This window comes from Taurulus bubalis (genome assembly GCF_910589615.1).
Source record: "Taurulus bubalis genome assembly, chromosome: 16".
Lineage (NCBI taxonomy): Eukaryota > Metazoa > Chordata > Actinopteri > Perciformes > Cottidae > Taurulus > Taurulus bubalis.
Genome location: NC_136604.1, coordinates 7,378,368 through 7,394,525, shown reverse-complemented (window position 1 = coordinate 7,394,525; position 16,158 = coordinate 7,378,368). Strand labels below are relative to the sequence as shown.

Sequence of the window (16,158 nt, the reverse complement as noted above, 5' to 3'; positions counted from 1 at the left end):
CACCGTGGATTTGCTGTTTTCCTGTTGACACGAGAGTAAATAAACTCCACGCAAATAACCGTCAGTCCAGGCAAAGACGATGGAGCCTCGTTCCCCTTTCCAACGCTTGTTGTGAATAAGCTCAGTTTCTGTCCCTGAATAACAAATACTTGAGTGCATGAAGTGTTAAGACAGTAAATACTCTCCAGAGGGAGTATTTCTACTGCGCTAAGCCGCATGCTGTCAGGACAAACATCTGACGGAGACTCTTCAGCGCCTCAAAGCTGCGTTTACATTTGACCATGCAGGCACAGGTCAGAGGGTAAATTCAGTTGCTTGTCAGAGGCAAAAAGGGGCATTTTTATTCTGACTTGTTATTCATTTTATTTCCTGCAATACTTTGTTTTGATTTCTAAGCTGTATAGTTCCATTGTATAATGGGTACATGTTTGAACCAGCTTACTAACTTGGTCGACATACTTTCCTTCCATTTTCCTTAGTCTTTGATAAATAAAAGTCTTGCTTGAACTCAAGTTGCCCCTCTGTGTTTAAACAGTCTTTATGCCATTTCACCTTCAATCAATAGATGACAGTAGAGACACTCGAAGCTGCCTCTACTCACGACAGAATATAAACACAAAACATGCAATGATGGAGAACTTTGTTTCCAAATGGTACACATATTAATAGAAGCATTTATACCTCTTGTGAGTGGATGTCAGATATTTTCCTTGTGTACCATCTGCTGAGCCAGCGTTTTTCTAAAGCAACCAAGTTTGTTTCACACAAGGCAAGAAATAAAAGACCTGCAATGATTTAAACAAATGTAAAAATAATCCTTTCTTCTACTCATGTTTACAGGCAAAGGTGTGTTTCGACGAGGACCAGCTGGAGCAGGTGTGTGAGTACCCATCAGAGACCTCCATGCTGACATGTACCCCCTTCCCTCACGACCTGTGGAGGATGGAGAGGCTGCAGGGAGAGGAGGTGCAGGAGGAGGAGGCGGAAGTGGAGGGAGTAGCGATTGTCTCCAAAGCGATTGTCTCCAAAAGCCCAAGGATTGTGACGGGAGGAGGCCTAAGAGTGGGTCAGTGTCACCCCCTTCTCAAGAAACACAACGTGTAATGAGTGAGACTTTGGGTTCAGAATGTTTTGGCTATTCCTGATCACTGTGTTGAACTTTCCTGTAATAATATGTTGTCATTATTGTACTGTATAACTTTCCTACTGTCGGCATATCCCAAGAAAATACAAAAATCCACAATGACTCATTTTTATTTCTTGTGAAGCCAAAGTCTGATTTAGTTTATTTCTCTGTACCGTAGCGCTCTTTATCGACACATAAATGAGTTGTTCTGGGTGACATGTTCTTTCACTATGAGGAACAAGGGCATTGTAGTTTTTATTTTGAGTCAATCCCACATGTCACAAATACTCAAATACTAAATGTCACTTGGAATGTGTTTTTACTTTGGATGCTAACAAAACAATAAGTTCACAGTTTATTCAATAGGTGTTCATACCATTGACTCCTGTCTCAAAGCTGCCTGCAGACTATTCCTCTTTTATTGTTTTAGTTGATTGTGCAACACAATTTATACTCCACCAAAGCTTCCTCCATTTTAGACTCTGAGGCTCTCTGTTTTCATAAAAGCCAGTCTGACGTCGCTGTTGAGAGAGCTTGGTGTTTTGTGTCTTCATGGAAGGAAAAATCTTGAATTACGCCAGCCTTCTGTCTAAAGTTTTTCCAAATGGTGACTGGTTAGCAGATTTGGCAAATCTAGCATTGGGAAGAATTACATTCTAAAAAATCCACATGTTGGTTTTAAACGCAGCAATGGTATATGTAAGTTTGGTAAAAAAATAAAAAAGTATGTTTTTAGAGAGCGAATGGAATGGTTTGATTGCATGTTTGGTCCTCAAGAAGCCATACATGTCAGTGTTGGTGAATGGGAAGAAGTCAGCTCTAAATATCAAGTGGAATAGAAATCCTCGAGTCACATACTTACCTTCCATCTCTCTGTGTTCCAGATGAGTCTTGTCCTCGGTAGAAGCCAGTCACCTCCGCCAAAATTGCCCATTTGACGAGATCACCAACACTTTGTTGAGCAATATCACATGCTGATTTTTACTGTTTTGTTTAATCTGAATTGTTGAAGTGAGTGTTTGTAATCCTTATGGCGTTTTGTTTTTATCTAGTATTAGATTGAATGAGTGTTTTGGAAGAAATGAACATGACAGTTTGATTTCATGCAGTTGAACATAATTGTGATTACCGGGGAAAGTATTTCACCTGGTTATATTTTCAGGGAAATTGAGGGGCAATTGTGAATGTATAAGTACGATAAAAGACCCTCAGGTGTGCTCTGTCGGCTACTAAAGGATCACTTGTCTATGCAATATAAAGATAAGATTACATTTTTTCGTTAATATATTTTATAGTTTATTTTATGTTAATTACCTTCTATATTGAAATCTGCCTCAGCACATAAGAGTGACGTTTATATCATCTGGTTTCATGTGCCTGCTGGATTTGCCCATAGAGATGATATGAAGATCAGTTTATAGAGATATTTGATTTTTCTTGTCTGAAGCCTTTTTGGTAAAACCTCTTCTCAGTGGGTGTTGGCCATTGCAGGAACAGGGGTGGTGCAATGTGTGCAGGACAATGTTTAGAGGTCTGTGTCTTGTGTGGGGTTTACATGAGCATTACTGTTCACAATGACAACTCCTAACAGTCCAGTTAATGTGTATGAATATAAATAAAGGCATTATTTTGTTGTTTCTTTTGTCATGTGGAAGTGGAGAGACCTGTGTGAGTGTTGAGTTAAATTGTGTTGAGTTAAAAACATCAGGAGTTAGCAGATTAACTGCTATCTGACTTTTGGCTGTACTACGTTTATGATACAATATATATGTCCTTGTTTGTAAGTTCATATTTTAATTGGTGAAAAAAAGATGCAAATTCTGTGCTAATTATTTTTTTTTCTATGTTGGTTATTAAAGAAGCTGGCTTCAAGAGAATAAATATAATACACTGACAATAGTTTGCCCTCTGTTTTATTTCTTAATAATACTATGTACAGAAAGTAAAGTTTTCCATTGCTTTGTGTCCTTTTGATAAATGATTTTAGTGAAAGTATTCTATATGTATGAAAAATACTGAATGAGAAGTTAATTATTGAGCTTGCAAACAAGCTTTTAAAAATGCTTACTGCAATGTTCTCTTGTATCACATGATCTTCCTCAACAGTCCTGGAAAAGACATTCAAATTCCCATTTTTTTCTGAAGACAATTTATATATATATATATATATATATATATATATATATATATATATATATATATATATATATATATATATATATGTTAAAATAAGCAGATTACACCAGAGAGAAAAGATGTCTTGTGTACTTACACCTTTTGTTAGCTTTTGTCTTCTGGAACTCTTGCATTGTTCTTGTTAAGATGTTCCCTTGAACATGTTCACATGATATAATATGTTGTTTTATTTTTTCAACAGAGATAACGGGTGAAAATAAGGCTAACTCAGGCTATTTGTCACCACTTTTCTGTTGATTAATGAGCATATACAATATAAAAGTACAACATTCACAGGGCTGGAGTATGTTTTACTTTGAATTGGAGTACATTGTCCTGCTTGTATATTTTTACCAACGGATCAGACTACTTCCTCCACCATGGTTTTTCGTGGGAAACGCAAGGAAACCCCTAAACTGCACTCATCATCGTGAGTTGTAACAGCGACACTCTGCGGTGAGATGCGGTATTGCACACGAGGTATCGCGTCTCGGTGACGTAGCTGTTTACAGAAAGAGTTTTACGTCAACACGTGTGCGGACTTGTCGGGTAATTGGGTCCAGTACGTGATTCTCTGCACGCTCACGCAGTTCGAGGGAACAAAACAAAAGACGGCGAGGGACTGACTTTCACCGCGTGCACTGATGTTTTCAAACTAGGAGCCGTGGAGCGACGACGACTCTCTCATCTACGTCGACCATGAAGAAGAAGTAGTAGCAGGGCCCACTTGTCCTTCTGCGAAGACATTGCGCGCTCCAAAAAGTTGACAGAATATAACGCTAAAAAGAGGCTCGTTGTGTCACTTATATGCGACACGTAGTGGATTTCTGGTTGTAAGGAAACATGATTGTGAGGACAATCCAACCAGGAACCTGCAGGGCATGGCTGTCTCGGGTGAGCTGCTTTTCGGATTTTAGAGTCAAACTAAAGCGTCTTAAAAAGTCTCGACATGTTGTCCTGTATTCTTTCTGGCAGTGTGTTTATTAACGAGGCTGTTCAGCGAATGGCAGGCACCTAAACATGTTTCCTCATGTCATATCTTCCACACTTCCTATTTTCGATACGCCCTAGTCGTGTCCTGCTTTTATTGTCAAACTTTCAAGGAAGTCGTTGCACCGTGCTGACATGCAGAGTTACTGCAGCACCGTGCTCACACTTCGTGGTCTACAACTCTACATTCTGCGAGGCAATAAATGAATACTCAGTCCTGCGGAGGTCTTTTTTTTTTTAAACTGCTCTCTCTCTCCTTCCAGGTCTGGTGGAGGCAGGAGCCGTGTTTCTTCTCCTCCGTGCCCCCGCAGCCGGTGCCGCCTCTGGTCCAGACCCTGCAGGGCTACCTGAGCACCCTGGAGCCCCTGCTGCCCCCGGAGGAGCTCCGCCACACCCGCCGGATGGTGCAGGAGTTCGGCAGCCCGGGTGGGCTCGGCGCACGGCTGCAGAAGGGGCTGGAGAGGAGAGCCAGGCACACCAAGAACTGGGTCTGTGTCTCAGTGTGGGGAATGTGACAGGCGTTAGTGTGTGTATGGGTGTGTGTGGGTGTGTAAAGCACAGATGGAGCTGCTGTGGTGTAGGTGGGTATAACAGCACTGGTCTCTATCAGGAGATCAGGCCAAAGCAGCGCTGCCAAGAAACACAAAAACTACCTTCTCTTCTCGTGGACAACTCTGTCTCCAAATGCCTGAATTTTAAGTTGCTGTGCTGATTTAAGTATTGGACAAAGCAAAGAGGCTCCAAAGAAGAAAACAATCTAAATTCACAACATAAACTGTGTAGAAGAAAAGTTGCACAATCCTAAATACTGACAACCGTGATTTGAGAGCACAGATTTATTTAACCCAAAAGATGTACTACACAGTTTAATTTGAGCGGAGATTCACATATATATTGCACTCAACATCTAGTAAATGTAAAAAAAAAAATAGGACAAATTAAATGGAGACAGGCGAAGTATTGCACTTTTTAAAACGAGTTACAAAGTGCTTTACAGTAAAAACATTCAGCAAAAAGTAAAACAAGAGGCAATGTACTGGAAAATGGTTGAAAAACATGCATATATTTATTTTATAAAATACTGTCAGCACCTGGATCCTGATCTGCATTATAATTAGGGGTGGGAATCACCAGAGGTCCCATGATTCGATTTTATCACGATACTTGGGTCCCAATTCAATACTATCACAATTCTGCAATGTATTGAGTATTGCGATTTTATTCACTTTTTTTTCACCGCAAATTGTCCCCAAAGGAAAACTGTCAACATATTGTATCTGAGAAGATAACGTTTTCAGTCTGTTCATCTCACTTCAATCATTTTTATTGCAGCAAAATGTGATTGTCAAGCAGACAAACTGACCAACACTTTCATAAATGTTGCATCTGACAAACTGAACTGCTTGTGTTACAGTCTGCATTGTCGTGCCAGAGAGGGGGCGGGGCTTATCTCTGTGGTTTATCTACGTGCAAAGAGTTTCCATTTCTGCCGTCCACCATGAAAATAACTACTATTTCTGCGTTATACTTGTTCTGGAAATCCCAAAGAGGTCGGAGCATCAAACGCCGTCGTGACTGGGTTTATAATATTACTTCTCCAGGAACTGCGTCGGGATGATGGTGTTACGGATTAACAGGCGGCCGTGTTAACTGGCGACTTTCGGCCGGAAGTCACCAGTTCACACGGCCGCCTGTTAATCCGTAACACCGGCCGCTTCCAGCGCTACGAGAGCACCAGCCGCCAGTTTGATTCATGCTTGAGTGAACGTCTTTGACCAGCGCCGTGTCGCGGACTTTGTCCTGTGCGCCGTGCAACAGCTGTGCAGCAGCTGTGCAGCAGCGCCGCTACGAGTGACAGGAAGTCCAGACGTTTGATTTACACGGCACATTTCTCATTTCTTTCTCCGATGCCTCCCATAATTGATTACATAAAAAAAAAAGATCGATACTTGGCTTCCGTGTATCGATACAATATCGCCACGCAAACTATCGCGATACTATGCTGAATCTTTTTTTTTTTTTTCCCACCCCTAATTATAATACACAATTATATATTTCTTTCATTCAAATAAATCCAGTAATTTCTTAAAATGTAAGTTTCATGGAAACCTTTTAACAGGTTTCTAAGGATTTTGAGAACTTGTAAATAAACCAACTGAAAACACAACCTCCTTTTTTATAATGGATCAGTAATGTACAATGAATGAATGAATTAATCAAATTTATACTACTGTGTCATGCATACAATCTGTCCAGCTGGCACCAGTCTCCACGACCAAATATCACATGTATTTTGATAGAACTTAACTTGGTTCCCTCTATACCCTTTGAAGTATTGACTGTCAATCCTCTGTGTGTTTGCGTGTGTAGATCGCACCCTGGTGGGTGCAGTGGTCGTACCTGGAAAGCAGACAGCCGCTGCCTGTGCACTCGAACCCGGCCATCTCTCTGCCCAGGAGAGATTATAATGGCTGGAGGAGCCAGCTAGTGTGAGTCAACAACAACAACAACATAAATTACACACCACAGCAACACAGTGAGGAAAACATCCGGGGAGGAAATATGCTGAAAACGTGCTCAAAATAGCCAATGCTTTAATCTTTGATAAGCACTCGCTTGTAATAGAGCCTGTAGATTTTCATATTCAATGACTTGATTTGCCAATACAGTCCCAGAACAGTCAGTTCAGAAGAGAGTTAAACATTTGGTAGTTCAGTCCAAGCAGACACAATTCAATGTGTTTATTCTAGGACTGTTTTCAGTGGAAACACTTTCAGTAGACACACAACATGGATGTATGAAGGCGCCCTGTTCATTCCTATGGAAGTTTCTCATGAAGCAAAACAAGTTAAACATCCCAATATAACATTTGGATTATAGCTGGGTTCCAAATCGCCACCTTTTGTCTTTTTACTTTTAGTACCTACTGCAGCTGCCCTTACAAAGTACAATCTGTTGCACGCGGTACGCATTCAAGTGCAGTTCCTCCGTCATAACATGGCAACCGAGCGTGTTGCATATTTAAACAACATGTTTGTCTCCACTTAGGTTCGCATCCAAACTCATAGCGGCGGTCCTGGACTTCAAGGCCACAATCAAAACGTAAGTTTGACTGACACTTTAATCGGTCAGCTAATCTTTTTTATGTTTTAGAGGTTATGTGTTATAAGAACAGTGGTGGAAAAAGTAGTCTGATCTTTTACTTCAGTAGGAGTAGTAATACCTCAGTGTAAAAGTATTCTTTACCAGTGAAATCTATGCTCATCAGCTACATGTACTCAAAGCATTAACCGTATTTGCTATTCTAAGTGTAAATGTGTTTACACAGGATTTGTATCACTTGTGTATAAATATGTAAGCAGCATTTTTGTTGTAGCTGGTTGAGGTTGAGCTAATTTAAAGCCGAGCTGTAAAACCATACAGATATAGACATTTCTGTCTATAATTGAGTCACAAAGCCCTTTTTTGCAGTACAGTAAGAATGTTTCAGCACGTTTCTCATTTAAATCAACTTGTTTTTAGAGACGGGTTGAAATATTCCTGCTAAACTTTGCTTTTTCAAAGAAAATACAACTTCAAGGACTCAATTTCCGACTAATCACGTGAGGAGATTTTGTTAACTGAACAATGCATCATGTTTTTTTTAATGCACACCATGGAAAAGAAACTCTGTCAGATGAAAATAATGCCATGAAAAGTACAATATTTCACTCGTGGTGGTCGTAAAAGTGTAAAGTGGCATAACATTAACTTTATTCATTTAAAGTACTCAAACTACTTAAATGCAGCCCTTAAGTAAACATACTGAGTTACATTCCATCCCCTTTTTTTAAAAGCAAATGAAACCAGCAGTCAATAATGACCTGCGTCAGTCATTAGTCTGTCATTAATATAAACATTTGTCAACCAAATGCTACAGTAACTTTTGAGCCTGCTGTGTCACTGTCACTAGTTTCTGTTTTTAACGCTGTATCCTCGAGCCTGACTGTTATCTCAATCTGTGTGTCAATGCATTTTCCCACAGTCACTGTGACAGTATCCGGCTAAGCCAACTGCTCACCTGTGGGTGTGGGTGTGGGTGTGTGTGTGTGGGTGGGTGGTCCTTGTGGTCCTTGTCCCGGCCGGTGAAATATAAGTTGTAAAAGTACGTTTATTTTTCCACATCAGGATATTTATGAGTGGTTGGCTATCAGTGAGTGTGAATGAACCCCACCCTTCTGGCTAAACGGAAGTATTTTTTGGCTGCCTTCTACTTCTTCCTGCTGCTTTTCACATGCACATACAACAGTATCTGAATGCACCTAATGACATTTACGCAGATGCTTGAATACTCGTCCTCCACCACAATTCAGAGAAAAATATATAGCTTTTTATTTTTTACTTCACTCCATTTCAAAAATAACATCGACCCTCTCGTGTCTCCGTCCCCGTCAGCGGCCATCTGCCGGTGGAGAACGTGCGAGGGAAGCCCCTGTGCATGGAGCTCTACCCGCTCCTCTTCTCCTCCTGCAGGATCCCCGGCCCCAAACACGACTACATCGCCCACCACGGCCGCTCCCGGCGCTCGCCGACTCACATCACAGTTGTCAGGAACTACCAGGTGGGGATGTGTTGACGACAGAGGGCGCTGTCGGATTCATACTTTCTCTTTTCCCTGTTGCTGACTCTTGATTGCACATTACAAGACATTGCAGGCATGTTGAGTCTTGTGCAGTCACACCTGTTTTTTTTGTTTTGTTTTTTTTAACTTTTAAATCCCTTTTAAAAAGGGATTATTAAAATAGTTACAGATTGATTTTTTGATAATGCTAACTGAACTCAACACATGCAGTCTGTATCTTGTAAAGCAAATAAGCCCTAACTGTTTGTGTGGAGGACTGTTTAGTTCATGTGACACCAAAGCAACATAGAAAGCATCGCCCCTCGTGCGCCTCATCAAACGGTCTATGGAGACGGTAAACACACGGATGTGAAGAAGATGGCCTCTTTTTTTTTTTCTTTTTTTTTTCTACTAGTTCTTCCAGCTGGAGGTTTACAACAGCGACGGCTCCCGCATGACGGAGAGTCAGATCCACAGCCAGCTGTTGAGGATCAGGTCTCAGTCCTGGAAGACGGACAAAGAGCCGATGGGCATCCTGACCAGCGAGCACCGTCACACCTGGGGACAGGCCTACGACCGGCTACTGAGGGGTAAATACAAAAATAATATATATATACACTGTTATAATTTGTATTTTTTTTTTTTTAAACCCAACATCATTTTCAAGTGTTCCATTTAATCTCAGCAGTGAAACCTGCTTAAGAAAGGACGTTATGAAAATGTAGGTAAAACGATAAATGTAGTTCAGCTTCCATGTTTTTATATTTATTTATTGATCAAACTGGCTTTATTGTGTGCCAATTTTATATACAGTATGGCACCAAATTTGATTAAAAAATACTCTGCTTCTCCTTTTTGTGACTCAGATAAACTAAACAAGGAATCCGTGGGACTGATAGAGACGGGACTTTTCTCCTTGTGTCTGGATTCTCCGGTCATGAGGATATCGGATGAAAAGTACGCACACACTCACACAAACAACCTACAACTCTAACTCTTTCTCTCCGTCCTCGTAAGCCACGCTCGGGTATTTCTGTGTTTGCTAAATATGTTGCACAATCCTGTGTGTGCTCAGATATCATTGTGTTGACTTTTGGTTTTCAAGCAAAATGTAAATTTGTAACTTCCTCCATTTGAAATGTCGTTGCTGCTTGTTGGAAGCTTGTTATTTAGACTGTCAGACACTCCGATTTAAATGTCGGTCTTGAATTGTTTTTCTTTTTTTTTTTTAAAAGTCCTGAATCATAAATGTTGCCTTAACTATCAGCAAAATGTACTGAAAGTATCAAAAGTAAGAGCACTCATTATGCAGAATGGCAGTGTAATAATAACTAGAGCATCAAATCATAAAAGCATGTAATTTGTTATTTTGTGGAAAAAATAACTATTAACAATAGATGACAAATAAATGTAATGGAGTAAAAAAGTACAATTTGTCTCTAAAATTGGAAATACCCAAAGTACCTCAAAACTGGGCTGAAGTACGGCGCCTGAGTAAATGTACTTACCACTTGATCTTGTTCTCAGTGTGATGATTTTGTTTGTTACAACTTTGATTGACAGGTATGCCAGCCGTAAGGCAGCACAGGTTCTGCATGGAGGCGGGACGTTCTCCAACAGCGGCAACCGCTGGTTTGATAAAACGCTGCAGGTGAGCAGCAGCGATTTTCTCACAGGACGATGGGAGACGACACGGGACCGACTGATGCAGCAGTTACTGTGGTCTGTGTGTTTGTTTGAATAGTTTGTGGTGGGCGAGGACGGCTCCTGGGGCCTTCTGTATGAAGCCGCCACAGCTGAGGGTCCACCCATAGCAACACTGCTGCATCATATCCTCGAGTACTGGTGAGATTTAAGGGTTGGACAGGAGAGACATCATCATATCCTGATGCACACTTCAAAACGTGCTGCTTTAACTGGATTCAATGTTGTTAAACCACAACAGCATCTATTTATATACATAAACCGTAAAATCACACGGGTTGTATACATCTCATAGTATTTTAAGCAGGACCAAATTTGTATTTAATTTACATTGGCGGTATTGGTATGCAGCTTTACTTAGATTTTCCTTTTCTTTCCTCGACTTAACCTAAATTGCTTTGATAATCTTGTTCGTCTTTACACTCAGTCTAAACACCAAAATGTAATTTGTACTGACGGTCTGTGTTCAATAACACATGGATATCTTTATATATTTTGACTGTAACCACAACATGAGACGTTTCCACACTCATTTGCACCGTGATTCCCACTAGTGACGCAGCATATTTAAAATGGACCATAATAATCGGGTGGAAAATAATGTTGTGTTTTCTTGACTGCAGTGAGAAACCGGACCCAAAGAGGGCGCCACTGGTCCCTCTACCGATGCCCAAGAAGCTTTACTTTCGCATAGACCGAGAGATTAAGAGGGACATAGAGCACGCCAAGCAGAACCTCGACATGTACGTTCCCCCATATATTCTCCTGAACAGTGTGGTGTCTTCCCGTGTAAATGTAGTCTCTGCAGACTACTCGTCGTGATAAGAGAAGAATGGCCTCGCTGTGCACAGAGTAGGCGAGACGTTTGCTTTAGCCTAAAAAACTAACGCAGCTGAAGTGAACTTGGCCCGGAAGAAAGCCACAGGAGTGCAAACATGTTTATCATCTCTGAGTGCAACCTTGACTTTGACAGAGGTTTTAGAAGTCGTTATTGTCATTCAGGTCTTTCCCACAAGCATTTGTACCATTTCAGAGTAGCCTTAAATTATCCAGTAGCCAAGATCTAGTCCAGGAATAAAGCTTTTTCTTCATGCTCTGTGGATTTGAGCTGGACGGATGGTGCCCCTGCTCAAAATACCTTGATATATATATATATATATATTAAAAGTGTTTATCGATGTATATTGTCAACTGTTCTATTCAGGTGTAATTGATTTTATATTAAAATGAGGGCAAAATATACACATTCTGAACATAGAGGGTCATTCTTGACCTTGGGAGCTTTTGGCCAGATCTCACAACCTTCTTCAGTGAATGGGCTTTTTTATCACATCTTGTGTATTTGACAGGATGAAACCTTTCATTCAAAGAAGAAAGCCATGAGATGTGAACAAAAAGCTAGAAAACAAAGCTCGGAAAAATAATACACTTTTTTTACACGATTTTCTGCAGACTGATCAACGACCTCGACGTGAACGTGTTCAACTTCAAGAAGTTCGGTAAGGAGCTTCCCAAGCAGCACAACCTGAGTCCTAACTCCTTCATCCAGGTCGCCCTGCAGCTCGCCTACTACAGGTCAGTTACTGACTTCAGCAGATTCAAAACAAAGTTTTATTTTTATTGTTTGCATCACAAGGACGATCCATCTTTACAATCTCTCACTATTTTTATTGTCACCTACTTTAGATATTCCTCAGCCTGCTTATCCAGTTATACGTCACTTAGAATAGAACAAATGTAATTGTCCCTCCATGGCAGGTAATTTATCTCACCCATAAAACGACAAACACAGTTAAATAAATGAGATGGTATAAAACCAAATCACGTTATTTAGAGCACATAAAAAAACACGCTGAATAAACTGCAAGTAAAATGTCCATAAATCTGCTTGAGATCATAGAAAGAAAAGAAAAAAAATTGTAGATGAACCTTTGGCAACAGTCTACTTCCTGTTTAAATCCACTAAAGCATTATGGGAACTATTGCTCAAACTTAGATCTTATGTTAGCATGGACCTAGGAACGGTCTTCTGTCCCATTTATCGCCTCGGTAACACCTGGAATTTCTTCAACTTGGACTGAAAGGTCTACTTTGACAAATCAATTGATACTTGAGTCCAAGGTCACTGTGACCTTACACAGAACATTTTTGGCCAGAACTGAAGAATTCATAGGCTAATTATTAAAATTTTAAACAAATTATAACGATAGGATGACCGGTAAAGTGATGACGTTTTGGATTAAGATGGAAGTAAACTGTAACTTGACTGGTTTGCTGAGGCATAATACCACAAGGTAGTTGTGTGTGTGCTGCCATCTTGTGTTTTGTTGTTGAGTGCACCAAACCAAATTCATAATCAACTGCGGTTGATATGGCAGTAAATGATTGATTCTTGAGTTTAGGTTATTCATTTCTGTGCGCTTTGTCCTGGAACATGCATTGGAGATTAAAAGATTGAAATGATCCACGTTTACGTTGTTTGACTTGCATTCCTTTTTGTTCCTCCTTGTTTTAGAGTTCACAATGAGGTCTGTCCTGCCTGTGATATCGCCTCCCAGAGGATGTTTCGAGGAGGGAGGACAGAATATATCCGCTCGCCGTCGACTCAGACGCTCAAGTTCATTCTTGCATTTGACGATCCGTCCGTAACGGTGAGAAGCGCCAGCGAATTGTTCCGCCGTGGCTAACGAAGGATTCATTCTCTGTTTGCTTTCAGGTGGTTTAATCGCAAGGAGAAATGTAATCAGTGTGTTTTTGTTTTTTTTTGCAGCAAGAGGCAAAGCTACAACTGTTCAGAGAAGCTGTTGATGCCTACACAGCTCAGACTAATAAGGTAAATAACAAGTCAACTTTATTTTGTCATCCGTTATTAACTGGATGGATGGATTAACTTTAACATCGTCTTTTTACCTGCTCTGGTCAGGTACTTCAAGGGCACGGCATTGACCTCCACCTGCTGGGGCTCAAGCTGCAGGCCATTGAGGAAGGACTGAGCATCCCCAAAGTCTTCATGGATACAGCGTACGGCCTCGCAACACACTGGAAACTCCGAACGGGTCAGGTGTGTTTCTGCGCGATAAAGTGTGTCTCTGCCGGTTTGTTTCACAAGATTTGACACTCGTGTAGCGCAACAGGAAGTGGGATCTTTTTCTTTTTGTTTGCCGATATTGTGAATCGAAAGGGATCTCTTAGCAGGTGATCAGCGGCTTCCTGTTGTTCTGGAGCTCGTGATGCTGTTCTCTTGACGTGGAGCATTTACTGGCAACAAAATAGAATTTGGGAGTTTCCAGCAATCACGTTGCTTATCTTCTGTTTTTATGATGACATTCAGAATTGTACAGCAATTATGTTTTTGACAGCAGAAACTCATGTGGTTTTTATGGTCCTAGTTTCACATTTTGGATATTATCCATTTACAGTGTGTGTGTGTGTGTGTGTGTGTGTGTGTGTGTGTGTGTTTTTGTGTGTGTGTGTAATGTGAGTTTGTGATTTCCTCTGAATTCATCCTGCTTGATCAAAATCAACACTTTTCTCTAATAAGATAAAATAATCCTTTATCACTCTCACAGTGGGGAAATTGCACCTTTTCACACTATCCAATCTAGATGTGTAATTTACATACAGAGCAGTGAATAATGACTCCATGAGTCAACACAAATAGATTAATTAGTAAAAGATTAGGTCAGGTTTTCTCAAATCTTGTGATATCAAGGACACAAGTATAGGTCTGCTTTGACGTAATTTGAACTGCTTTTGGCCCACTTACTGTAACCCACTTTGAGAGGGGTTTTATCCCTTTAATCCTTATATTGTGAATAGTGTGTGGTATTTAATGGTATGGCAACAAGAGGAAAGTCAAATATATGAAGCAGACAGACCAACATTTTTCATTGGTCTAACTAGGTACTAAAATGGTAGTGAATTGTTGCTTATTTTCTGTTGACTCACTGAAAATAAATTAATTAATGGGGTTTTCATTTGGTCTATGACCTGAATTTATTTTTTATGCCAATTACAAGTCCCCACAGCCTAAATTGACTTATTCAAAAGCTTGTTTGAACCCCAAAATACTCAGCATTTATTATATAAGAAAAAGCAGGACATCTTCACACTGGGGGAAAAACAAATGGCAAATATGTGGTACCATGTCTTGAAAATTAGCTTGTATTAATTGTCTGTCCATCTATTAGTCTAATAGTTGACTTTTTAAAATGCAAATTAATGCATCCAAGTAAACTAAACTTATATATATATATATATATATATATATATATATAAATATCAGGAAATCCTTGTTGTGGTATGTTTTCAGCCAAAGTCTTAGTTTCTAGATTATATTTGGGCAGGTGTAGCTTTCTTTCTCTTGATACCTTATCTCTTGTTAATCCTCACTCCTGCCCCTTCAGGTGCCAGCGAACACAGACAGCGTGATGTGTTTCGGGCCCCTCGTTCCTGACGGTTACGCCATTTGCTACAACCCCCAGGCAGACCACGTCCACTTCTCCATCACCGCCTTCAACTGCTGCGAGGAGACGCATGCAGAAACGTTGGCGCTCACCCTGAAAGACACTTTGGGTCAGCTCCAGGAGCTACTGCAGCCTACTGTGTAGAGCTGCTCCTGTAGTACATCCAACAAGATACACACGGAAAAATATATGTTATTTTCTAAAAACAACATTTTGTAGAAGTCATGATGAGGTTTGGATGTTTTTCTGTGCATGCAACGCTTCAACTAGAGCGCTTAAATCTGAGCAAGTTTTGCAGAATGTGCATGTGTCGCTATGGTGCTTTTGATGCTTTTTATATCTTTTGATGGAGCAATAAATCACTTTCATTTTCTAGCTAGAGCTGAGCAAGCACGCTAAATTATATTTGCTACCGTGGATGCAGCAATATGTCTGATGTGAAAGCAAAACAAAGTCAACCTGACACTCCATCAGAACAAGCCAAAGCATGTGTTGAAACTGACTCCACTCCTTTTACAAGTCACGGGATAAACGGTAGCCTTTCTAGTGCCCTATATTGAGAATGCATGTTTCTTTTTCACTGCCAGCAGTTAATTGACAATCATTTCTGGAAACCATTGATTGTGTATGTTTGTTTGAAATGGACCAAAAGCCAGAAGGCTGGTTATTATGGTGAAAACTGCAAAGACATGACTGGTGCTTTTGTCCCTTTTCTGTCGAGCGACTTCAGGGTTTACTTGCTGTATGTTGAAATGAATGTCGGGAGGCTTTTGGGTGTTGTTCTGCTCTCAACCTGCAGGACTGGTTAATAAAACCTGCCATCACATGATACCTCGTTTTAGTGCTTTGTGTCTGTGTGATTGAGAGTGTGAGTATCAGTGAGATTTTTCAACTATGCAGGAAACCATGTGAACGTTGTGCTAATCTTTCTTGTCGCCGGTTACTCTGAGATTGCATTAGAAAATATCTTTTAACAGCCAGGATAATAAGCAAGCACACCCTGTCTCACTATACATAAAGGCACCTGACACCTGAACAAATTGTCAACCCACCATTTAATATCTCATAGGAATCATTGTAATGATATACTGACTGTG

At 40.4% G+C, this 16,158-nt stretch overlaps 1 protein-coding gene across 1 annotated transcript; it reads left to right on the top strand.

Annotated features, from left to right (window-relative positions):
• The first annotated feature begins 4,127 nt into the window (after positions 1-4,127).
• On the top strand, positions 4,128-15,890 carry cratb (carnitine O-acetyltransferase b). Its single transcript, XM_079232142.1, has 15 exons — positions 4,128-4,195; positions 4,555-4,779; positions 6,662-6,780; positions 7,340-7,393; positions 8,726-8,891; positions 9,307-9,481; positions 9,758-9,848; positions 10,455-10,542; positions 10,636-10,736; positions 11,219-11,338; positions 12,048-12,170; positions 13,111-13,246; positions 13,366-13,428; positions 13,519-13,656; positions 15,002-15,890. Exons 1-15 carry the CDS (start codon positions 4,145-4,147, stop codon positions 15,203-15,205), a joined length of 1,854 nt encoding a protein of 617 aa, XP_079088268.1. The 5' UTR covers positions 4,128-4,144; the 3' UTR covers positions 15,206-15,890.
• The last annotated feature ends 268 nt before the right edge of the window (positions 15,891-16,158 follow it).

Coding starts and splice junctions, on each gene's coding strand:
- cratb (XM_079232142.1), top strand. CDS start 4,145: ATGATTGTGAGGACAATCCAACCAGGAACCTGCAGGGCATGGCTGTCT. Junction 9,482..9,757: donor CTACGACCGGCTACTGAGGG/GTAAATACAAAA, acceptor TTTGTGACTCAG/ATAAACTAAACAAGGAATCC. Junction 12,171..13,110: donor CTGCAGCTCGCCTACTACAG/GTCAGTTACTGA, acceptor TCCTTGTTTTAG/AGTTCACAATGAGGTCTGTC.